At 38.1% G+C, this 26,093-nt stretch overlaps 1 protein-coding gene across 5 annotated transcripts in view; it reads left to right on the top strand.

Annotated features, from left to right (window-relative positions):
- Positions 1–26,093, top strand: part of htr2cl1 (5-hydroxytryptamine (serotonin) receptor 2C, G protein-coupled-like 1) — a 150,179-nt gene that overhangs the window by 100,539 nt on the left and 23,547 nt on the right. For 2 of the 5 annotated variants that reach the window (XM_044184719.1, XM_044184721.1), the window contains exons 3-4: positions 8,417–8,583; positions 14,510–15,628. In XM_044184719.1, the coding sequence (XP_044040654.1) occupies positions 15,214–15,628 (415 nt within the window). In that variant the 5' untranslated portion in view covers positions 8,417–8,583; positions 14,510–15,213. Of the gene's footprint in view, positions 1–8,416; positions 8,584–13,102; positions 15,629–26,093 lie in introns of those variants that run through there. The other 3 variants (XM_044184717.1, XM_044184718.1, XM_044184720.1) reach the window with 3 other exon arrangements.

Here is a 26,093-nt window from a genome sequence, read left to right as displayed (position 1 = left end):
TGTCCCAGTTTGTGAAATGCACTGGAATTACAAGGAAGAACCTACTGTAGTACAAAAAGCCTCCCTATGTTCTTAGAAACCCCAGGTTATAGGTTAAGTTCCCGCACTGGAAAAAGGCTAATAGTGAGTGACTGGGTGTACAGAGAGAGCGGCGTCTCTATTTGTGGAGGACCACCAGTCCTGCACTCTGGTAGCGAAGAGCGGCTCCCCGAGACAAATTAATGTTTCCCATTACTCAACACTCTGATAAACAGTAACTTCTTTAAATTCAGTGCCCCATGTCGCTATTTTCCCAAGCTACTGTAGCTGTCATATTTCGCTGGACTTGCGTGAGCGTGGTTTCCATGGGAACTCAGCCATCAATGCTTTCGTCATATGGAAGTGGGCGTGGTTTCATCTAAAGTGGGTTGGAAAAACGATGCAGGGCGGAAGGAACAACATTTGCATGCTGTAAACGATAAATGTCAGTTGGTATTGTGAATGATGAATGGTAGACAGTAGACAGTAACACAGCCACAGTAACACTGTTTCAAATAAAATGTCAATTAAGTTTATCAAATCAATTGACAGTTTGTCACTCTATTTATTTTTTACTCCCACCCTTGAGGCCACTTTCCTTAAATGATAAATGTAATGATAAATTTTGTGTTGTAAATGATGAATGTAAGACGGGGAAAATAATGAAACATGGCTCCGTTTTAATCAAATCGGCTTTAAATGAATCAAATCACTTGATAATTTATCACTCCATTTTTCATTTCACTTCTATTTTTACCCCTCACAGCAGAAGACAGTCTCAAGAAACATGAACGGCTAACAGAGAAAAGAGGGGAGAGGATGCAGGTGAAGTTAAGGAGTTGTAGAATATAGAAAAATACACATCCTCTCGTCCTTATTTATCTTTAGTCCATGTTTTACTCCATCATCTTCTTCTGTCTATCTCTTTTTGACTATCATTAAGTGCAATCCAATCCAATTTCTTCATATTACATACAGTATTTCTGTCGCTAATCATAACATTTCAAATTAAAAAAGCTGGGTGTCAAAACTTGGTCCAATTTCCTCAAACACTTCAATAACCACATTTACATTCACATTCAAGCACAACTTGTTTTTGTGAATGAATAAATTATATGATAAATGTAGATGGAAGTGCAACTCTTAAATAAATTATGATGATGGCTTGGAGAACGTGGCTTTACAAATGGATCGGACTAATTACATAACAGCTTAAAAAAAATGCCTGAAATTCCTTCGGAAATGTTTGTCCACCACGAGCTCCAGAAATGTTCAACCTGCTGCTGCATGCATATTTCACAGTGGTTGTAGAGCCTGTAGGTAGTCGATTACCATATTGCAGAGTGCATCTCTACTTTTTTTCTCTTAAAGCCGATACATTAGCTGACCTTTAAGCAATGAAAAATTTAAGTTATGATAACAGATAATTGAAATTGACCTCCTCTTTAGAGTTCGGAAAGTCTGTTTTCATGGAAACAATCCTGATTTGTATTTTCTTTCTTGACATTTCTTAGGTTCAGTTGTAATCTGTCTTCTGTCCCTTTTCTATTTGTGGTTTAATTAATCTCTTTCAACAGGAAGGTGTGTCTAAGATTCCTATTTCATGTCACTTAATATCTCTTCCCTTTGTGTTTCCTTCACTCTTTACAGTTTGTGTCTCTCATGCTCTCTACTCTTTACAGTATGTCTCTCTTGCTTTCTCTCTCTTAGTTGACTGATACTGGCTGATAAACGAATGGGGGGGGGGGCGTCCGTTTCTGATTAATAGCCAAGAGGCCTTTCAGGAAACATAATGAGTTTCTCCTGCTGAAGTGTGTGTGTAACGCAGGGTTCAGTGGTTATACATTACTGTTTGCGAGTGGGTATCTCTCTCTTTTTTTCTTTTCGTACAAGTAGTGCTGATAGCAATGAAAAGTGTTCCATTTTCATTACCTCACTTATCGACTCTGAGTGACATTTTCCCATTTCTCTCCCTTTCCTTAGTTCACTTCTTCACCTCCTTCTCCACTTCAATTCTCCCTTTATCCATCCCTTTCTCCCCGTGGGGTTAATAATACAAATTGCACAGTGAGACTCCAGCTATATGAACTTAAAGGCACTAATTAAACATCAGTATGTCTTTGTCAAATTAACTGGGAGACCACAGTTGAGGCAGTTTGTTGCCTGTATCTTACCAGCCCAGTCGCCAGAATAAAATGTCGGCATTGTATTTTTCTTCACACCACGGATACACTAAATTTTAACATTTCTACAATACGTATCATAGGGAAAGTGGCGTAGTTCAGATGACATCTTTAAGAGCTGACTTTCTTAGTTGGAGGAGGAGGGTTGGGTGGTGGCTAGATCGTTAGTCAAAAGCAGCAGAGACCACTGTTTGAGACCACCGTTTGCTTCATGTTCCAACCGACAAAACTGGGTATTTTTATCAAAATGTCAGGACATTTGCAGGGTATTTTTAGCGAGACGTCAGCATATTTTTAGCGTGACGTCGGGACATTTACAGTCGTTTTTTCTGACAACAAAACCAGGTATTTTTAGCGAGACCGTTTTTCTGGTGATCGTGTATTTTAACCCAAATCATGATCTTTTCCTAACCCTAACTAAGTGTTTTTTGTGCCTAAACCCAACCAGACCTTAACCACAGTGTTTGAAACGTAGAGATTCAATGTATCCATGGTTTGCAGAAACGTTCAATGCCAACATTTTATTCTGGCGACTGGGTTGATCTTACTGCAGTGGCAATGTTACTACTCTCATTTCTCAGTTTTAAGGTGTTTCCTATAAATTAGATCCTGTTGCTTCTTGTCATTTAAATGTTTATCCAGACAGTTTGTTTTGAGTAAACAATGTCCACAATGTCCATTTAGCAGATGTCCTGGTGTGTTCGAACATATTACATGATCTTGAAAAGCAGATGGAGTTTGCCCAGTTGTCATAGAATTGTAGATAAAGTTCAAATTTACATTTCCATCTTCCATCATTCATCTCCCTCTCCATCTCTCCGGCTTTGTCATCATCATTCGTATCCTTTGAATCTTTGAGTTATACACTCTCACACGTTCTGTTTTCTCTCTCTGTGTGTCTGTCTCTCTCCGTCGCTGCAGCGCCTGAAGGCTCGTCTTTCTCTTCCTCTCTGGCTTTGTACGTGGCTGAGTGTGTACTGTGTATAATCTTGAGTCTCTCAACTGATTTGAGGAACGCTCTGTTCTGTTCTCCATTGTGTCTCAGAACGAACAAGCTGCGATCTGTTATCTGTCTGCCCAATTTTACACGCTGCATTGTAATGCCTTCGACACATCGATGTGCCCACACACACACACAGAACCATATATATATACACACACACACACACCCAGAGCTGCATCTTTTCACCGTGCTGCACATACACATTGTTCTTCATCTTACTTGCTTCCTTCCTTCCTTCTTTCTTACCATCCTTCACAGCAGTTGACAGACACAATATCTTTGAGTCACACTATCACTCACTCAACCATCCCCCTCTCTGCCTCTGACACACACTCATATACGCACACACAGATGGAGGGATTATGTGGTATCACATTAGCAGTGCAGCTCTGTGTTAATGGCCTTTACATCATCCAGCAGAGAATAAACTTTGCCTTTGACTCTTTAAACACGTTCAACACACGTTAAACCTCTCTCTCTCGCTCTCTCTCTCGCTCTGAATCAGAATGTTTCCCATCAACTATCTTAATGTGAATATATTCAAGAGGACGTGCCAGGATTAATAACTATGATACGTCATTACGTTTCATTGCTCTTGTTTTCTTAATGAATCTGTTTGTCTCTGTTAGGGAAGCAACTGTGAATCTGCAGCAGGTACGGCAGATACAGCAACACTGCACTTTTATTGAAAGTAGAAAACTCCACTACAAGCTATTCAGACAAAGTAGCGCAATACATTGATATATTTCACGTCATGAAACATCTACTGTTAAAAGAATAGTTTGACATTTTGGGAAATATGCTTATTCAGTTTATTGCTGAGAGTTAGATGAGAAGGTTGATACCACTGTCGTGTCTGTAGGCTAAATATGAAGCTAACACCAGCAGATGGTTAGCTTAGCTCGTCATCCCTGTGAAGTTGCCAGGTAACCAGTGGAGACTCCAGGAAGTTACTGCGCCTGGCCAAGAAACAGTGTGGCACATAACCTCTGTCATATCACAAAGTGCTGCAAACCAACAAGACATGCTAATTAGTGAGCTTCAGAGGTGCTGGTAGGCGAATTTTGTTACCTTTGGCCAGAGCTACGCTAGCTTTTTCCCCGTTTCCAGTCTTTGTGCTATGCTAAGCCAACTGGCTCTCGGCATCATATTTACCAAATAGAAATTAGATGGCTTATGATCTTTTCTTTTCTCTCCATCAAAAAGCGAATGCGCATATTTTGAATGATCTCAAACTATTCCTTTACATAATATAACAATTGTACTTACTTTTTGTAAGTACAATTGTAATTGTACTCCACGTATTTGTCAGTTGTGTCTAAACAGAGAGTGAGAGAGACAAGCAGACGGACACACACACACACACACACACACACACACACACACACACAGGCGGGAGAGATGTCCCTCCCGGCAGAGCATCACACAAGGCGATCCTTGTAACTTCCTTGTTGCAGAATGAGCGGCACCCGTGTATCCAGGAACACACACAAAGCTTTACATTATAACACACACACACACAAGGGCTGCTCCCTTGTTATTGCCAAAATATTCTTTACAATGTAAAAATGATGTTCATAGATGCTTTAGGAATAACCATCTTGATTGGGTGCCACTGCTATTGGAGAAAGGCAAATTATAGGCAACGCCCTTCATATCAAAGTAAGTGGTTTGGTTGGGTACATGTCCATATCAAGATAACAACAGATACAGGCAACAATAGAAGGCTAGCCAGCTAGCAAGTATGATATTTTAAAGTGATCTTATCAATACCTTCATGTAGATAAAAAAAAGTTAAATATTTGTATTAACCAGAAATAGCTAAATTGGAGATAAAGTAACATGCAAAGCAGTGAGCATGTTGCACACTGGCTATTTCTAACCTGATGCACAGCGGATGTAACACTAAGAGACTTGACTTGGACTTGCATAAAATGACTTGTGAATATCTCTGGCCTGCACATACTAAACAATATTACTACTACTACTTGAGTAGGTTTGTCAAATGGTCATTTTTACTTTTACTTTAGCAATTTTTTATGCCAGTTATTTTACTTTTACTTGAGTAAAGATTTTCAGTGCTCCACCCACCACCATATGTGCTAATGCGAAAACTGAAAATAAAAACAGATGGATGGGAACATACATTGTTTTTCTGTTCTTGTCCTTCTGTTTTTGTTGTTTTGTTTTGCTCCATGCCTTACTCTCTGTCTTTTACCCCCTTTTACAATTTCTCTATTTCTCTTTATGACTTTCTCCTTCTTTCAGTTTGATTTAGTAAACATATTGGTTTCCCTGCTTATTGAAAATATACAAATCAGAAAAACCCTCTCTCCCATCTCGTCTTCTCATACTATGAGCACAATAAATGTGATGTTTACTTTCCCTCCCCACTCTAATGAAAAGTTATGACACTGCAGCTCCAAGATTTGCTCACTTTGTTTCTCACTCACAATCCCTCTTCTCATTAGTTTGTTTTCCTCCCCTGCCTGCTGCTTACATACACTCATCTGTATGTTTTTTTTCCACACATTTTTTTACATTTTTCATTAATAAGTGAGCTGCATAGGGACTAAATTACGTGAAGGATATCTGAGTTAAAGCTGAAAAATGAGAATGCTGTTTTAAGAAAGTTCAAAGATGCTCTTTACAGTCTGAGGTTGTAAATAATCTTGCAACAACCACCAGTCTTTGGAGACTATTGTAAATACACAAATTGCCCAATTAAACCACTTGCAATCATCTTTACTTGCAGTAATATAAGGTTTACAAGCCTCTGAATACCTGTATAAAGCATACAATATAATGTAATCCAAGAACATAGTCCTGTAAAATTAACAGTTTGTTTAGGATTTTGAAAGTATATTTTTACTACTACTAATGTGCTTAATTATATTACTATTACTTGTTATGTTGATGTTACTTGTTTTTGCTGAACCATTTTCTTGTTTCTCCCTACTGTAATGCTTAGAGCTAAGAAGGGTAATATATAAATATAATTGTATATAGTATGCCTGACCTTACATGGGATAAGCAGGTATAGAAAAAGGAATTTATGGATTATTATTTTTTAAATATTGCCTCTGTTTGATGTTTAATTATTGTTGAGACTGTGTTAGAGTTTGTGTTTGCTGTATTGAGTTAGATTATAATTAAGTAGGTGCAATTCTTAATTATAAGAAGTGCCAACAAGAGCAACTGAATTTAATTTTTGTGTCTCACAAAAACTCGTAAAAAAAACAATGGTTATTTATTGTTATGGAGCTAAACATCAATATTTGAAATATAGTATATTGATTTTATATTCCTTAAATTGTAACTCTTGTACCGTGTCTGCTTCTTAGTAGCTGACGCGTCATTTTCAGTCAGGAAAATAGTTTGGGATTTTTAAAAGTTTTTTTTTTTCATCTTTTGTTTCTGCTGTACCTCTTTCTGCCTCTTTCCATTCAACCGTTTTCCTCCATCAATTCCCCCCACAAACTCCACCCAGTCCATCCCTCTTGTTCCTGTAATGGCGCTCCATCTGTTCAATCCATTAGGTAACCTCATGGCTTAGAGGCTGCGCTGATGAAAATGACCCCTGTGACATTGCAACACAGTCCATACTCTGAACCTGCTCTTTTGGGCATTGCTTGCCACCGGGGCACAAAGTGTGGTTTTCATGCTAGACCTGCATCAAATAGTGTCACACTGCCACACCAGGGCACTTTCTGTACACAAGTATCATCTTTTGGAGGCTTGTTAATGTTAATACGATTTGAACATCTTGCAACAACATTACTCTGAAATCCCTCGTGTCAGTGTGTTCTCAAAATGTTTGTATGAAAGAAAAACATACAGTAGATGTCTGAGATTAAATTGAGTTTATATATTTATCTTTGGGAAATACAGTTGCAATTGCTTCTTCCATCAGTCATACAACCTCTAGTTGCTTTTTCATTTGATTTAAAAAATAATGCACAAAACTAATTTGATCAAAGAACAGGCATGGAGCAAGGTTTTCTTTAGGTTTTATTTAGTCAGAGGTATGATTGATACTCTGAACCTAAGTTTTATATAAATTTAAAAGATATGCACTTATATTTGTAAAGTCAGTTTGTTTATTTTTAGTTTTGTAGATTTTTATGCTTCGTTTTACAGGTCCGTCATTTCATAATAATTTCTTAATAATTTTCAAGACGTTCACTGGAAAGAACTAGGTAATTTGGTGATGATTAAAGGGGAAAATGGGACAATGTTCAGTTGTTAAACTTAGAATTAATTAATTCCAGTTAACTGCTAGTGTAACCTCAAGAGTCTTTAAAGTTGTAATCCTTAAGAATTCACCCTGCTTGATTTGGCGACACGGGTGGTTACTGTGATAACAGCAAGAGAAGTTTAATACTACAGCCAACACTCACTGAGCAGCTACTTTGTCAGAAATACAACAGAAGAGCAAGTGATTTATCTGTTTACAGTGCAGCCAAAGAAACTCATGTTGTAGGTATGCCTAGGTAAGAAATTTGAATCCAGGGCTGGAATGCCAACCATAAATAGTATCAGAAATGGGGTTTCAATTCATGAAAATCTTAAGGATTCTAACTTTAAGTCAGAAAAAATTGTCCAAAAATCCAAGAAACTATTCTATTTAACTGAGTTTAAACTGAGTTTTTCTGAGTTTTTCTTTCTCAGATTTGTATTTTTGTATTAGTACCAATTTCTTTGTTCCTAGAATTTTTTTTGTAAAAGCATTGCAAAAGTTTCATAGTATAACCATTTAGTGATTTTCTTTGCCTCACTAAGTTTTAGTTCTGTTATTTAACACAGCTGTAATTCATACTTTTTACCATATTTGTCATTTATATATTCCACACAACATGAGCTCAATTTGTCATATTTACACTTTGCTAGATGATTCAGTTTGTCCTGCTGTATCCTAGTTTTTTTTGCTGCTACAAATAGTTATAATTTAAATATCATCTAATCTAACCATATGATGTGGAGGGTGTTTATTCAGCATCAGTGTGCTTGGATGTTGGATGAAAGAACTGAAGATTAATGGTACATTCAGTTGTGTTGTTGTTGTTCCTGGTGTGTGGGTGTGTGTAGGAGCCACTGTGGTTTCAGGAGGTTTTCAGTCACTTTTAACCTCCGTTTTGATCTGAAATGTTTCACAAAAGAGCATCAAAAGTCAAAGTATCTTTTTTTTCTCTCCCTCCCTCTTTCTCTGTAGGCAGATTGATGATGCTGATCCCTCACTCCAGAGGTGTGGAGTGACAGATGACAGAGGGATTGATACAGCGGGAGAGAAGGAGAGCGGTAACGTCGGAAAGGGTCACTGCCGCCGGTAATGGAAAACAGCAGCAAAGGTCAGGCACATCGATCGGGAGGCGAGGAGAAGTAAGTGACCAGATGACCAGATTTACTGATACAGGGATGACAGTGTTTCTCACTCACGCTCTCTCTCATTCTCATTCTGCCTCTATTGCTTTCTTTTCCTCTCACTCAATACTTTTCTTTTTGTTGCTGTAGCTACATTTTTCGTCTCTCACTGCATCTCATATCTGTCATTCTCTTTCTGCACCTTCAGCCCTTTGTAAAGCACACACATTTTGTATGTAACACCTACAGTGCTCAATTTTTCTGACTAAAGGAGCTTCAAAGTTGTACAATGCAGTGCAGCACTTTCTGTAAAGGCTCTTTTAGTCATTGTGCCATTTCTCACAGTATTGTTGTCTTAGCTGTAAAAGCTTGTGGCTGAAAAAGATATGCTGCTATGGTATTGTGCTATACCACATCAGTGACTCAGCATATAGTCAGTTCATTCAACTTTTTCTGTTTTAAATTCTTGCTCTTCTGTGCTTGAAGTATTGCATGCATTTTACTTTTCATGCAGGTTTAACAACGTTTTGTTTGGACTATTCAGCAGGTAGTTAGCATTTATGCTAGGCAAACAGACAAAGAAATGAAAACCACAGAATCAGATTTCATGATTCTGTTGTTAGTAACCCTAAATGTATGATGTTTAGAGTCTCAAGGGATCGCTAACTGCAAGGTGAGGCTCAACTGGAATGCACAACACAACTTGGAGTAAGAAAAATGCTTAAATTAAGTATGTAAATCAACCTGCTGTGTTTTTCTGTTCTTTTACCTCTATTTTGTTTTCTCTCTGATTTAAATTTAATCAATACAACATTTTCAACTATAAAACAGTGATTTTAAAGGAATAATTCCAAAGAATTGTAGCAAGTTCCTCCAAAATGTGATATTACACAATACACTCATGAATATTCAAGCATAACTTCTGGCTAATCAGATTATGACATTGTGAAAACCACATTAGATCCCTTCACTTCCATTCTATTATCAAAGAATTTTCCCTCAAATTAATGTGTGGGGTGGCCCAACAAAAGACTTCCACCAACTCTGTTGAGCATGCCTGGCTAGAGAAATATCTGACCCTACAGAGGGCATAGCTTGAGGTCACAATGCTAAAAAGACAACAAATGTAATTTTCAGGAATCACTTCATACTGAAATGTATCCATAAAAAACATTGTCAAACCCACAGTCATTGTGATCTCTAAGATACTGTACGATTAGCTTGCCATTGGTAGTTGTCCAACAGTAAAATACTGATTAGCTAAACCCCTGTTTAAGGAAACCAAGAAGTAATAGGAATAATAATTAAAGTCAGGAAAGCAACATGCAAAACACACAAAATGTAAATCTTCGTAGCTCCACATACATTTAACTGTAGCATAGGAGCTACTATCTACTGTTGATTTTGTTCAACAAAGCAAAAGAAGAGTGAGTAGTGAAACTGAGAGATCTGAAAAGATCATCTCCTGCCCCAATATAAAGTATTGTTGTCACAGAAGTTGATATTTAATCATTTACATTTATAGCTGGTGGTGTTTATGGATATGGAATATAAACCCTTGAATGTTAAGCTTCAAACCACACAAAAAAAGCCGTTAATGCTGTTTGCCTTTGTGGGGCAGTTTAATAAGATGAAAATCCTTCCACCCCATTTCCCTGCCACCTTCCACTGTTTTATCTCGCAGAGCAGAAATGGCTTAAACAAACCCACAAGTGCGGCAGCAATTTGTCCCCGTGGTGAAAAGCAAAGTGACGGCGGCGACATCTGTGCCTTAACTAGGCTTTGGTGGCGTGATCTTTTGTGAGTCTCCAGCCGTATCTGTGTAACTCTCTCTAAGATGTGGGGTGGAGAATGTTTTACAGTCACAACGCCAATTATAATCTACAGATGATGTGATTGGTTAGCTGAGACCAGCATGCACTCCCGCCACAGGCCAACATGTAATCTTTGGTTTGAAATTAATGAACTGTGTGTTTTCATGCCAGGTTTAAGGCTAAAACTACATGATTAAAATGGAAAACATGATTATTGTTAGAATAACAAGTTACTGTCCTGTGGAGTCGAGGGATTGGTTACATTTTGGGTGACTCTTTTTCTTCTACTTCTCTCTCTAACTCTACTTCCCTCTCTCTCTCTCTCTTTCCTTTCATCTGTCTCCTCTCAATCACTTTTTCTTTATCTCTCTAATCTTTCCTTTGTCTAACCTTCCTCCTCTTCCTCTTTTCCTCCCTCTCCCTCTACCCCTTCATCCTCCTCTCTCTCTCTCTCTCTCTCTCTCTCTCTGTGATGTATTGCTGCTTGTTCAGACCGGTTAAATGGCTCGCCTGCAGTGCTGTTTAGTTTCCTGTGAACTATGCTGATACTCTCCTTGAGAGGAAGCGATAGGAAGCAGCCTGTCTATTACACACTGAACAGTGCAGAGGTGATAAACACACACACACACAAATTCCTACATGTTCATACACACACATATAATTCGTCTGTTCTTATTTAAAGTTATTTACACAGATTTCTTCTGTTTCATTGTCATTTTTAAAGCACAGATTCACAGATTTTCAAACCAGACCTTATTTAGACTTTTATTTAGAACCTTGTATACAGCAACCTCATTAATGGCTTTAACTTTAAAATAACCACACTACTCTGTTTTATTGACTTTATGTTGCACAAAGTCCTGTTTTTTCCAGCGTAGACATAGCCAAGACAAATAATCAGTAAATCCTGATAGAAAGCGTGGTTTGCTGCCTCCTTTAATCGGCTAAAGATACAGACGCCTCTGACTATACTGTAAGCTTCCTGTTTCTGAAACGATTTATCCTGGCTCCATTGGAGCTGAAGCCTTCAAAACAAAATTTATTGGCACAGCTGCATTATGGATGACTGAAAATGACAAGAAAAAGCAGTTTGATATGGTCTGAGTGGACAAGCAGTGAACTTCACCTGTGTTACCAAGTAATTATTTTACTCAATGCATAGGCATCCATACACACAAATACTGAAAAATTCTAAACTCAAGGGTCACTTACTTAGCTATTCCCAAAGCTTTCGGCTGTATTTCACAGCCTTCTTCAGCATGTGGAACTTCATCATGTGTCATTCTGTCATGGTGGTGAAAGATGGTTATACAGGTGAGATATGGCCGAAAGCTTCAGGAATAGCAAAGCATGTTCCCAAGGTCAAGAATGAACCTCCACGTTCTAAACCTATATTTGTGTTTTCCTAGCAAGCAAGCTCTTGTGGCCTTGCGATTGATATGATTGTTGTCTCTCCAAAGGAAACATGGTAATGAGTCTATAGTCAATATTGGTTTCTTTTAAGTTGGCCGCCATCAGGGATTACAGAGTTTTAACAACCAAACATTAAGGCAGTAGTTCAACATTTAGGGAAATAAGCTTTTTGGCTTTAATTCTGGGAGTTACATGAGAAGATGAATTCCACTCATATTTCTCAATAATGGAGCTCCTCTCACCTTTTAACTTCAGTGTTGCAGAAGAAGCGCACAGAAACACATAAAAAGCTTTAAGTTATAAATTCATGGGGTTATTATAAAAATCAGCTCTTTATTGTGATTAGAAAAGAGCAGAGGAGCTGGATCACTTGACCGGCGCAGAGAAATGCGTTTCTGGTCTGAACAGCCAGGCTACTGCTCGCAGGAGAAATTACCTAGCGTGGCGCTTCGCGGTGCTCCTGCCTCCTGTGTGTCCCCGACATTGCTCCTATGCAGCTCCCGTAAACTTGTAAAAAGACAAAAAAGAAGGTTGTATAGTTGTGTTGATGTCTGCCGTGTTAATAAGCGAGCGGACGGCAGAGGAACACTGTTGTTTTAACAACAACATTGATCTATTTCAATGCAAAGGGAGTTTCCCGTCCATCCTTCGGACATGGGTATTAATATAAATAAGTGAAGAATATGAAAAGAAAAATAACTGCAGATAGCTACAACATGTGTTGTAACTACTTCTTTAAAAACAGCTGGACACAGTGACTTCCCACAGTCTGGCTGTACAGAAGTACTGGGTAGATGGATAAAGTACTGTTTAGATATAAAAGTGGTATCGATCTTCTCATCTAACTCTCAGAAAGAAATTGAATATTGGCAACAACTACACTTCCTGGGGTCCATATTCAAATAAAACACACACATAGTCAACAATGTTTGCACTTGCACTTCATACAGTAAACAATACAGTCACAACATTAACATTGCATTCAACAATAAAATGACATCAAAATCATACATATACAAAACATTAAAACAATTAGAACAATTTAAATTGATTGACAGGTAAAACAAAACAACAATAATAATCTCCGTTCATCTAAACATTTTCTTAAAACATTTTGTTGTAGATTCTTGAGCTATAAAGCACGGGAGAGATATGGCTTTACAAATTACTGTTTTTTCACCCCCCACCACCACCAGCCTTGTTTGATAACAGTGTGTATTTCCAGAAAATAATAATAATAAGAAGAATAAGAATAATATAGGCATAGTTCCCAAAATGTCAAATTATTCCTCTAACCATAGAGGTTGCAGATCAGAAAACAGTCACACAAATCATATGGGTTGTTTTGGAAGAGGCTGCAAACAACAAGTTTTATGTTAGTTATGAGGAAACACACAATGTATCTGCCCACACACACAATTAATCTGAATTAATTATTGTGTTTGCACACAATCACAAATAGACCATGAATGTATGCATAAACAGTCATTTACACAAACAAAACCAAAACAGAAAGAAATGAATACACTCACATACTGAGATACAATAGATTCATATTGAACAATACAACTGTTAAGATGCCCACACAGACTGAAAAAATGCAAAGCAGGGTTTTTATTATTGTGCTTATAGCAATGAGTAAAATATGTACACACACACTCAGAGTGCCTATTGTACTCTGCTTGATATTATCATAGATTCACCGCCCACTAAACTATCTCAGCTGGAGGCCTGGGTCCGTCTGGAGATGTGCTGGCTTTTTATCTCAAACACACATGCACACACACATATGGACACATAGGCACACACAAAGACGGAAACACACAAGGAAGCGCACACACCCATTCGCTTTTCATTCTTAAACATGTGCCCACACATTCTAAAAAAATGTCTCATTGGTTTTCATAGTCTTTCACGCTCTGTCTTACAGTTTCTTACACTCAAAGACATAAGTGCACACTCTCTCTCTCACTCACTCACACACACACACACACACACACACACACACAGTACACTGACTCCTCCACCTATCCTTGAAGACATTTATGAGGTGCTAAATCACTAAGCCATCTGAATGGTAAGGGTAAATAGAGAGGACAGCCAGTACTTTTGCACACACGGCACACACCCTGTGATGTGAGGGTGTAAACATCGAAGCTTCTGTTTCATTTTATCTCCTTCAGTTTATTTTAAATGACTGTAGTGTTTGGCACTGCTAGTGACTCTCTCCCAAACTTGTATTAGGAGTGCAGACGATATCTTAAATTAATCGGGTAAAGGAAGAATAGCTGTGAGGAAGAAAGAAACAAAGAAGGAAAGAAGAAGAATTGAGTGGCTGTGTTGATGGATAGCTGGAGAGGGAGGAAGAAATGCAGGAAAGGTGAAAGGGAAGATTTAAAGATGCAAAAAGGGAAGTTAGGAATGAAGGAAAGCAAATGGAAAATGCAACGAAAAATGGATTAGGGATTCAAAGAAGTACCAATGGAAGGGTGGAAAAAGGGAGGAATGATTTAAAAGGATAAAAGAGGGTAAATGAAAGGATGGAAGGTTGGAAAGATCAATGCATGCATAGATGTTAAGATGTTAAGACAGCAACAAAGATGCAAGAGAGGAAGGTTTGATTGATTGATGATGAATGACTATGTGAATACAAATTGTGCAAACTAGAAGTTCAAAAGAATTGATCTCTCTTTTTTTGCCATTGGTTCCTTCCACAGACCTGATCATCAACGCTGACCTTAAAAAAGAAAAGCCACGTGCAACACTTCGGATACATCCAACCACAGCAGCAAGATTTACAGCTGAATGCAGATATCAAAACTGATTGATACTCATCAGCAAACTAACTAGCAAAGATCTGGTGGCGGGAGCAGACAGCAGCCATGGATATAAGTAAACCAATTTTCTGCTCTAAATTAGAAACTCTTAAATACTCAATTCCACCAAGTGGTGGATGTGACTGAACACCACGAAGCAACACGGGACGTTTTGGCTCAGCGTACACCTTGAGAACTCGTCGCCAATGACTTATTGGCAAGAAATGGGAGATTCAAACCTCAGGGAACAATTTGAGGCTGTTTGCAGCTAGCGAGACTTTATTAAAATACAATATAAACCCAAGAACACTTGCAGCTAGTTCCTCCCAATCCCCTCTTCCCTGTCACTCCCCATCACCAAAGTTGCTTCTTCCCTGTTTTTTTCCCCTTCCCCCAGATCCTGTTTTTATCAGTCTGTCCTCATTAATGGTGTTTTCTTGGTAATAAGAATCCATTTTGGAAGACACTCATCAAAACTCTCCAAGTAAGTCTCAATCAATGCTGAGCACAACTTTCTCTCCACCTTCTTCTTCCCTCTGCTGTTGAAGAAGGTGAATTAAAACTCCCTCTTTCAACCTCCAATAGGGTAAGGGTCTCTCTTTGGGATGGGCGGCCCAGCAAGGGCTCTTCTTGGCGGGTTCAGCACCACCACTCCCTCCCTGGAGGTTGGAGGTTGGATGGCTTGGCCAAGCAACAGCCCCCTGGACCTAAACCAAACCCTGTCATGGGGGATAGGGCTTGGAGGCAGTGGTGGAGGTGCGGCAGCCATGAGTGCAGGTCTGGACAATTTTACCCAGGAGTCTGTCACCAGGTCAGTGATGAAAGAGAAAAACTGGCCAGCGCTGCTCATTCTCGTCATCATCGCACTGACGATCGGTGGTAACATCCTAGTGATCCTGGCAGTGTCACTGGAGAAGAAGCTCCAAAACGCCACCAACTTCTTCCTTAGGTCACTGGCCGTGGCGGACATGCTTGTAGGCATCCTGGTAATGCCGATCTCCCTCATCAACATCCTCTATGGTGAGTTTTGACTACCCACAAAGCACATCTGCTTTTGTGGAAATTTAAGGTAGAAGACTTACACACATGCAGCAAGCAACAAACATTGAAAGATTCCTAACAGATAACTTTGTTGTTTGTTGTGAACCTTTAACTTGATGTTTATTGCTCACAGTCACACATACACTTGCTCCAATTCTTATTCCTAAGCAAATGCACAATGTAAAAGTCACTTCTATTCATCTCAGTCCATCTGTCCTAAACAGCTCAGTGTACCTTACAGTAGCAGGAAGACACTCCTCAGAAAAGAGGTGTGGAATGCTATAGAACACATCCTTGCCAATGTAGTTTCACAAGTAAATACAACTTTTGGGTCGGTTCACCCAAATCTAGCCACTCAGATAGTTGAGGTTTTATTTTACCAGCTTTTGTGATATCTGATCCTGAGATTTCTGCCTCCACCCCAACACAATGGAGGTGGATAGAATTAAATTCAAAGTGTTCACATCAATACAAAGTTACATTTAACAGCACAGCCATACTAGGGGCTCTGTGAGGAGATCACCAAAATCAATAGGATTCATCGTCTGGTTACCATCGATGTCTGTACCAAATTTTGTGTCACCCACTGTAGTAGATTCTAAACTGTTTAACTAGATAAGTGCTTGATGAAACGGCAAGGGATCACCAAAATCATTAGGATTCATCCTCTTGGGATTATGAATGTCTGTGCAAAATTTCATGGCAATTTCAGTCTGGACCAAAGTGATGGACCCCCCAACAGACCGACAGACTGTCAGGCTGACATTGCCAATCCCTAGAGCCATGCCGATAGGGTGGCTACAAATTTCAACAGTACCTTCTCTTTCTCTCTAAGCACTGTCCCCATTTCTCTGGATAATCCACACACATTGCTGTGACAAGCTTTCATTAGAACTACTTTTTACTGAAATATGTTTGTTTTTTTTGTTATGGAGGTGAACTGACCCTTTAATGTCATTTCTTGCTGGAAAGTCAAAGACAAGTTGCAAAATTGGCTATATCCAATGTCAAGCATAAGAACAATACACATTTTGTAACTGAGTTTGCTCTATGTTAGAAATAAGTTTTAGGTAGGTGTATAGATATACATCATTCAGGAACATCTGATTGGCTAACAGGCAAGTCCTCTGTTCAGTGCAATAACAGATGCTCCAACCTGCTATAACTGCTTGTAATTACTGAGTTTGTTCTTTACAGCTTCTTACTTTAATCATGAAAAGACAGATACATGTCTATAAATCTCACCCAATATTTAAACAATCTTCGCTGCAGATTTCTACCCCTGATCTCGGGCACCCACCCACTCACCAGTTGTTGCCAGCACACTGTGACATGCACCCTGTCATTATTTCAAAATGTTTTTCAGTGCTTCAGTTTTTGAAATAATTATTGCTTCTCTGAGACATTGCACATTGTTATATTGCAAGTGGTTCAAAAACCGGAGGATGCCAACTTGATAATTGCAATATTATACCAGCTATCAACTGCTGTTCTTGCTTACAATATCCCTGCCAGGATTCTGCATGAACGCCCATGTTAGCTTAATAGGATGTCAGGTTGTTATATGGTAGGCTGTGTATTGAATTTCTTCTCCAATGTTGAGTAAAAACATTTCTTCCTGTAACATTTCAGCCAGGTCTCTACATTAGCACCACAAAGGAGAGGTACATTTATTACTGTGTACTTGTAAATGTCACCATAACAGATCACAGAGCTGATAATAAGATGAGAAATGAATGATGAATGAGAAAATCTTTTGCAGAGATGTAGATAAACACAAGCTGACCTTTGCTGTTTTGAGTGACAGTAATCCTTGTCAATGCCATGGCAATCCTTTAAGTAGTCAAATAATCAAGGTCCAAACTATATTCTATATACAAGACAATAATGTGAGCAAATAAAACTTTTAATCAAAAAGGTCATGTTCCAACATTTACAGACAATTTTGCATCCAAACTTTCATATTACACATAGTCATTTGACCCATTGTTATTATAAAAATATTGATTATAGCTGCTTTAACAAACATTTAAAAGCCTAAATATCTACATGGGAATCTGGGTCAAATGCTTCTGTCAAAGATGTGAAAAATATTTATTTTCAGCCACCATCACGCATGGTTAATTTGATCCAACATTTGTCGAAATTCTTTGGGACTTGGAATTTGTTGTCATTCTAGTCTGCTGACAGCATTGACAGCCAAATATGAATATAGTGATATGGCTATTATCTTGACAGGCCAACAAATTTGGAAAATAGATCGGCTCGGTTGATGCTAAATCATTTGTGATTTAATTTAGATTTTTGTGCATCAGACAAATCATGACAGTGACGATGATGTGAGAAGTCTCCTCGGTTATCAGCCAATGTCACATGTGGTCATTTTGAGTCTCTCTGAGAAAACATTTTGATTGGGTGCAAACAGCGAAGGCATATGAGCCAAATAATATTGCCTGGGAGGAAAGTATGTGCCATTTTACCAGTGGGACAGCAGAGAAAGACAGATTTGGAACACATAGATGTTATTTGGACAGGCCAAAACTGTATTCTATTAAGAGTTTTTGGAGTTTTGTGCACATTACAATGGTTTCACCAGTCAAGATTTTCAGGTATTCTTAAATTTTTTTAAACATATCAACACTGATGTATTTTACCCAGACCTTTTGTTTAGAGGGGACATCATATTAAACTGCTAGCAAGCAAAAATAAAATTTCAACGCAGCTCTGAACACAACTTGTTCCTGTGGCTGTATGACATGCAGCTGCTGGTCTATCAATATTTATTGACAATATCGTGCTGAGAATGGAGGGATAATACAAGATTCAAGGATAAGAGGATGAAATAGGGGTCAAAAGGTTCAAGTGTGGATCAATGAGAGGTCAAGAACTCAGTAGCCGGCTTGATCAACCCTAGGAATAAAGATCTGTTGTACTGTGTTTGAGTTTAAGATTTTGAGATTTATGTATGTTAAAATCAAATAAAAGACATCAAAATAATGTTAAAAATAGGTGCATGGATAGGGAAAAAAATCCCAAGAAGGGCTTAATCATGTAGGAAAGAAAACATGAGAAACAAAATATAAAACAGAAGTATCATGAGCTGTAGAACGATCTGGGATACTAGGGATTACAAGTCAGGATATCTCGGCCTCTGATGATTCATTGTTTAAATCTGTCTCTTGTGAGTCCCCCAAATTTATGGAAGCGCAATACTATATCACTGGAATACCACTTTAAATCAGCTATTCAAAACAAAAAAATAATAATCACCTGATTAATCGATATGAAATAAATCATTACACATACAGATGTGGATCTACACACATGGGAACCTACGTTAAATCTTTTATTCCCTCTTCTGTCTTTCTCCATTTCGCCCCGCAAGCTCTTTGGTATCCTCAGCACAACTTGTTCCAAACTTGCTATATTCATGTCTCTGCTTTGCAGCCGGCATCCTTCAGGAATACTAAACAGGACAGGGAAGGTTGATTGCTGCTTAATGGGCCGAGTATGGTCAATGGACACACTCGGCCGCTCACTCTGTATCTGTCAGTTCATGCTGCTGCTGCTTCAGATTGCTCTTGCGTTAATCAATGTTTCACACAAACAAACACACACTGAGAAAAAAAAACGCTTCTTCGCTTCCTCGTGTTTTCTTTCTCTGTTTAACCACAGATCTGCCACACACTGAGGCAGTTCTGTGTCTCTCTGTCATTTATAAACACACCTACAAATGTTCCTCTGCAAACACACACACATAGAGCCTGGATCTATACTGTTATCCATCAGACTGGTACTTGACTCCATTGATCCCCATGGCTGGCTGAGCAATAGACCAGACAAACACACACACACACACACACACACACACACACAGGCAAGTCACGGAATGTTCTCACATGATTTAAATCGACAGTGAATCATTCAGAGTACAGTATTAATGATGATGACAATGATTATGATGATGATGATGACAAGTATGATAAAAGATGATGTGGATGGTATTTTAGCGCCTTTTTTTTTCATCTCCACACACATACGAGTCTGCTGTCTGCTGTCACACACAGAGCTTTTGGCAAGTATGCTTGAATTTCTTTAATTGGTATTACCAGAATGATGATTACATATAAATGATGGAGTCTACGCTTCCAAAATAACCAGCACACACACACACACGCACACACAGGCTGGCCCAGAAAATGAAAAATATGAGGTATATGTTCTTTGGACTGGAAAAATTATTCTAATCATCCCGATCAAATCACATTTGTCCAATAAATCTCTGCAAATGTCACAATTCCAGTTGTCCTCAGCTGATTTCTCACACAACTGCCATGTTGTCCACCATTAGACACATACATAGCGATATATGGCTTAAAAGTCATTAAAATGGTTATAGCGAATTACCTTAATTTTGGTAAGAGGAAGGAGCAGATTTACTCTCACGTCCAGCTATCAGAAGAAATCAGTGTTCACCTTAAATAACAGAATTTAACTCACATTAAATTCAACTTGGGACACCACCCTTCAAAAAGGGGAAATTGATAGACAATTATTTCATTTAGTCTTAATCTGAAAGTTGCTACAGAGTTCTTGACTCGTGTACAGTAACACAAACTCATAACCAGGTTCTTCATAAATGAAAGGTTTATTAAACTACTAACTACACACACAATAACTTACTAACTACACACATAACTAATAATTACTAACTAAACAACAAATGAATGAATAAATGCCACCATGAATAACTATGAATAAATGTGAACAAATGCAATAAATCCAGCTATGAAAGATCAATAAATGCATGAATGAACCTTTGAATACAGCCCAAACAATTAATGATTGAATGAAAACCAGTGTGTGCCAGGTGAAGCCACAGATGTGCAAACAGGAGAAAGTGGAGAAATCGGTGAAATCCACCTTAATAACTCACGGAACAGCAGCTGAGTGGTTGTTGGGAGGTTTTCCTAATTCCAGTTCAGTTCCAACGCCCTCTAGTGGGGGGAATTCTTGTGTCTTAGACTGGCTACAAAAAAAGAGGCAAATGGGCAAAAAAATATATATATATTTATTAGCAAAAGACAATGGGCCTTATTGGCTTGATTGTTTCCAACCTAAGTTATGGTCCACTGTTTTAGAAGACACTTTTTTCATGGCTTTTTAATGACATGGTGTTAACAGCTGTAGAAGTATAATTTTAATTCTTTCTTGTCCTCTAATAACACTACACTAACACTGCCAAATTTCTAATGTTTTTGTCCGTTATCCTACAGCAGAACTTCAAGCTCTGTGGTGTACAGTTCTTTTTACTCTTGGGCAATATTTTAGTCAATTAAACTGGAATGGAACAGGGGCATCAGTTATGCTAATGGTTAAACAAACAGCAGTCATCAGGTTGATACGAGTGATTTATGACAAATTTGAGCAGTTAAGAGGTTACCAGTGCAAGCAAACATGATGGGAAAAAGTAAGAAAAAATTAGGATGAATTTTAATGAAAATATGTAAATGTTCTTGCATGAAGTCCAGTGTTTTTGCATGTTTTCCATGTCTACCAAAACACAGGTAGAGTGTTCCTGTCAAATCCTCATCTAAGAGATTAAAAGAAATTCTCTTAATCTTTACACACTCTTTACACAACTTTGCATACAGAACCTGAGGAGAGTTAAGCATTTTTTGTTTAAAGGGTAACTCCACCGATTTTATATACACGTCTGTTTACAGGTGTTGGGGAGTAAGACTGCAGATGTGAAAAAGTTGTATGAAGCCTTTTGTAGCACCGTAGGGAGCTGTGTGAAATCTGATATATTGTCGGCAGTCGAGTTGTATTGTGGGCAATGTAGGCACCAGATTTTCACATGCAAGAAGACTGGGATCTCTGGTTCTGCGGCATCGATTTTGCTACTTTTTTAAACTGTCCATCGTGAGAACAACAATATTATACGAGTGTAATGTTTAAATCGGTGCAGTACTTTTTGAGATTAAGTCAGGGAGGATGTAACCTTTCAGCTACTTTGGCATCAGCAACGTTGTACCTTGTAGGTTGTTTTGTGATTACATTGAGTTGCTTTTAGACCCAACAATTCCTCCAAATTAAATGACAAAATGCGCTGTTTGTCCATGCCCTCTAGAACAACACATAGACGCATTATCTGATCTGACGCTGCTATCGGCAGGATGAAATCATGTGTCTGTGCCTTCCAAAACCGTCACAAATCAGTGTTGAAAATAAATGAATTTCCATCCACCCTGACCTCCTCCATACTGACTACTGGACTGGCTGAAACGACTGATGTTTTTCTTCTTCTACAGAATGTCTTTTGTTGTTGGGGGCATTCATCCAAATATCATGTAGCTTAATTTTGAATGCAGACTGTTTTATAAGAGACATCAGGGGATGAGTCTAAAATATTCAGATTTCTGGTGTAAAAGAGTGGTGTTTTCTTTTTCTACACTCTAACATTGCTCTCTCACAGACAAAGAAACATGAAAAATTGCAGTGTTATCTCCTGTAATGATGAGGTGTCTGGAAAATTAGTTTTATCACGCAGATAATGTCTTAACTTTCCATTTTAGTATTCAACACTAATCTGACGTCTTCCATTCATTCAAAATGTGATCTTGACCATAAAGGGAGAAGGATGAGTACCATTTCAAATGAATGTAAGTCAGATTCATTTGGCTTGTTTCCTTACTTGGCTCTTATTTTGGTGATAAAACAGAGAAGTGATAATAAAACACTGATAATATATGAAGCGAGGAAATTGCTTACATTGGCGTATTTGTGTGTGACAAAACAAAAAAAGGCACTACGGAATATTTCTCACCCCAAATCTTACCGCCAAACAAGTAAACATACAAACGTATATCCTTGAATTATTAATACACAGGAATAAGGTGTTTTAGAATAAGATCAGATCCGAAGACAGAGGGCAGGATGGAGGAGTGATGAAGAAAATGAGACGGAACAAAAGCAGCAGAGAGGGAGATGAGATCATTTGGACTCAATTAGGACGGAAGTGGATCACACACACTGAAACACACACACAAAGGAACACACAGCCTAAAAGTATATGACCTTCAAGGCCAACTCAATCAGAGTTATCGCTGAAGGCTATCTCTCTGCATGGGGCTCAAATTGGAAACACACACACTCGCTGACAAAACACACATGTACAGAAACATACACACACACAAAATGATGCCGGACTTCTTCCCTGCCAGTGGATTAATATGAGATGTGTCATCTCTGCTTTAATGAATTGGAAAGAGGAATACCAGCTTGTCACAAACTGAGAGGGACTGTAATATAAAATACAATGAGACAGAGAGAGATGGATCATTTAGTTGAACTAGTGCAGTAAATTGAATATTGCTAAGTTCTTTGAGGGAGGTCGATAACTTGCTGCCACTTTACCCTCAAACAAAATATAATCATAAAACCTTCAATCAAAAAAATTATATTAGTTACTGCTTCTGTGATGTATATTAATTATAAAGCTTTAAAGGTTAATAACTCCATAATCCATAAAACTATACATCACAGTATGAAGGCTCCTGCAAGGGTTTCCTCAGTGCTCTGGCTTGTTTGGATTTCAAAGATGAGTCAGCTGCATTATGCACCACTTTCGTGTTTTTTGCTGTCCAGTTTCCCTGGGAATTACATTCATACTAAACGAATTTGCAGGGTTAGGGTTAGGAGTTTGCGTCCCATCTAACCACGGCAAGTGTTCACCACCTTAACCATAGTTTATTGGTCATAACCACAATCTTTCCTTAGCCTTAACCATAGAAAAGTTGTCATGCGCAGATATTGTAGAAAAGTAATTTTTTAAAAGGCAGTGGTTACTCAAGCACTGTACTTTTACAATAGAGTAAAATTGTACTACAGCACAATTTTGAGGTACTTGTACCTTTTACTTGAGTAGTATTTCCATTTTCTGCTACTTTATACTTCTACTCCTCTACATTTCAAATATTACAAATATTATACTTTTTAGTCCACTACATGCATTGACAGCTGTAGTTACTTTATTTTTCAGATTAAGATTTAAAAAAGAAGAAAAAAAACATTTGATCAGCTTATAAAATACAATTAGTTAAAGATTAAACCAGTGGGTGGTCTAGTTTTGCACCATTGTCATGTCTGAGTTGTTGATGGGACTTTTCCCTTCTAAACTTTTCAGATGGTTTCATATAAATAACTGTTCGAATCCCAAAGAGATCAAATGATCCAATATTTCACTAAATATCGAAGATTAGAGAAAAGTCCAAAATATTAATAGAAATTTGTAACAGCTAAACTCCTGCTGAAGGTAGATAGCTTAGCAGATCTCGGTAGCTGCCAACTAATTTTTTGACTGTAGTGTATTTGATGTGATTTGGTGTGGAAGCTACCTTTAAATCACATACTTAAATGTATTAAATTGTAAATGAATGTATTATATTGATTTGATTGAATATAAATATCAATAGAAACACAGCTAACTAGAAAGCTAAAGTGAGAGGGCTATATCAAGTGAAAGCCAGATTGTAAGATAGAGAGACAGAGAGTTTAGTTATTAATTTTCCCCTAGTTGTTATCTGTAAATAAAAAATATCTACTTTCATGAACTGACATTTTGGTTATTCAGTTTGTTATTCAACATAATTAAATAAGGCAGCAGCAAAATCAAAATCAAAAATTTTGGTCTCATGAAGGAGAAGGGGGAAAAAAACAGCTAAACTCCTGCGAAACGTAGCTAGCTTAGCAGATCTCAGGAGCTGCCAACTAATTTTTTGACTGTAGTGTATTTTATGTGATTTGGTGTGGAAGCTACCTTTTGAATGACATACTTAAATGTATTAAACTGTAAATGTAACTGTAATGCATTTATTGATTTCAATAGCCTATTTTATGAATAGTAGCCTAGGCTACTCAGACAGATATAAACTTAGCTAAACACTGCAAGCCTTTAATCATATAAGCTATGGACTGTAAATTGGGCTATAAAACAAGCAAACTAAAGTTACATTTCTTAAACAAACCAGTTAAAATGGATAAGAAAGCTGAGAGAACACATTTTGTTGCTAGATACTGCAGTTTCTCTGAGTATTCTGTGAAAATTAGTGCTTGCATTTTTTAACTGTGTGGCTTCTATGGCAATGATTGTTTTGGGGTAAAATAATCAGCCTAAAAAAGACTAGAAGAAGTTAAATCATTACAACCTGTCTATCTGTTTTCCCAACCTGAAAACTTTTTTTCTCAACTTTACTGCATCTGCAGTTACTGCACTCTGCCTTTGTAGGGCAGAAAAACACAGAAATAATTCATGAAAGTAAATACTGGGACATCCTACGTCTTAAAGATGCATTTTCCATTAGCATATATCTATGGAAAACCTTAATGGACCTTAAAGCCTGTGATATCATCTGCAATCAGCTGGTAAACATGGTATTTATTAGCTGCTGTCTTCTAACACCTCGACCTGAGAAAACCTTCTCCTTCTTGGAAGCCAATGTGACCCCAAGCTAGGTGGAAATATACACTCCAACCAATAAATCATCACCTCAGATCCCTCCTTGACTAATACTGTATCTGATTTGTGTTTCAATCATAATTTCTCTGCACTATGCCTGCATTATAACTGAAAAATACATCTTATAAAAGAAACAAAATGACCTCAAAATGCTGTTTTTAAATAAGAGTTTATGCATTTTATGAACAGTGTTTAGCTCTAGCACTCATAGTAGACTTGAGTCTCTCAGTGTATTTACCAGAAAATCCAACGCACCCGCAAGCAAGCTGAGTAACACCTTGTGTGTGAGTGTGTGTCATGCAGTGCCCCCAATAAGTGTTTGACCTCTGAAAAGTTATGCAAGCTGCCTCCCACTCAGCACACACACAAACAAGCGCGTGATTCACTCCACATGCATCACATACGTGGTGCATGTCCAGCGAATCAGAGATGAAATTAAGGAGTGTACGTGTTTGTGTGTGTGTGTGTGTGTGTGTGTGTGTGTGCGTTCGTTTGGCCGCAGGTCTTGTCCTCTGTGAAGAAAAGACTGTTCATATAAATAGCTGCAGGCATAGAAAGACACAGAGAGACAGACTTTGCAGTATATGCCCTCTTTAGAAAGTTGACACAGCTGGAAATAAAACAGTGCGGCGGTGCACAGGAGCACGATCGGTTTCCCCTGATGTTCTTCAGTTGCATATTGCATTTCATTTTGTTATTATTGCAGACAGGACAACCTTCAGGGAAAATACATCTTTCATAGAAACAAAAGAAAAGATCCAGAAGATTTGTCTTTACATTGTGAGCTTTTGAGTCATCTTTTAAACCTTTTTACTTCTGCGTTTGACAATACATTCACCTGCGATCTGGAAACACTGACATGAATTTCAGATACGTTTGAGAGGAGAGAAAAGATAGACTTGATTCCAGCTGTGGCACTGAATA

The sequence above is a fragment of the Siniperca chuatsi genome, linkage group LG22 (genome assembly GCF_020085105.1).
Source record: "Siniperca chuatsi isolate FFG_IHB_CAS linkage group LG22, ASM2008510v1, whole genome shotgun sequence".
NCBI lineage: Eukaryota > Metazoa > Chordata > Actinopteri > Centrarchiformes > Sinipercidae > Siniperca > Siniperca chuatsi.
The sequence above is the reverse complement of the archived record's forward strand: the minus strand, read 5'-3'. Positions and strand labels throughout refer to the sequence as shown.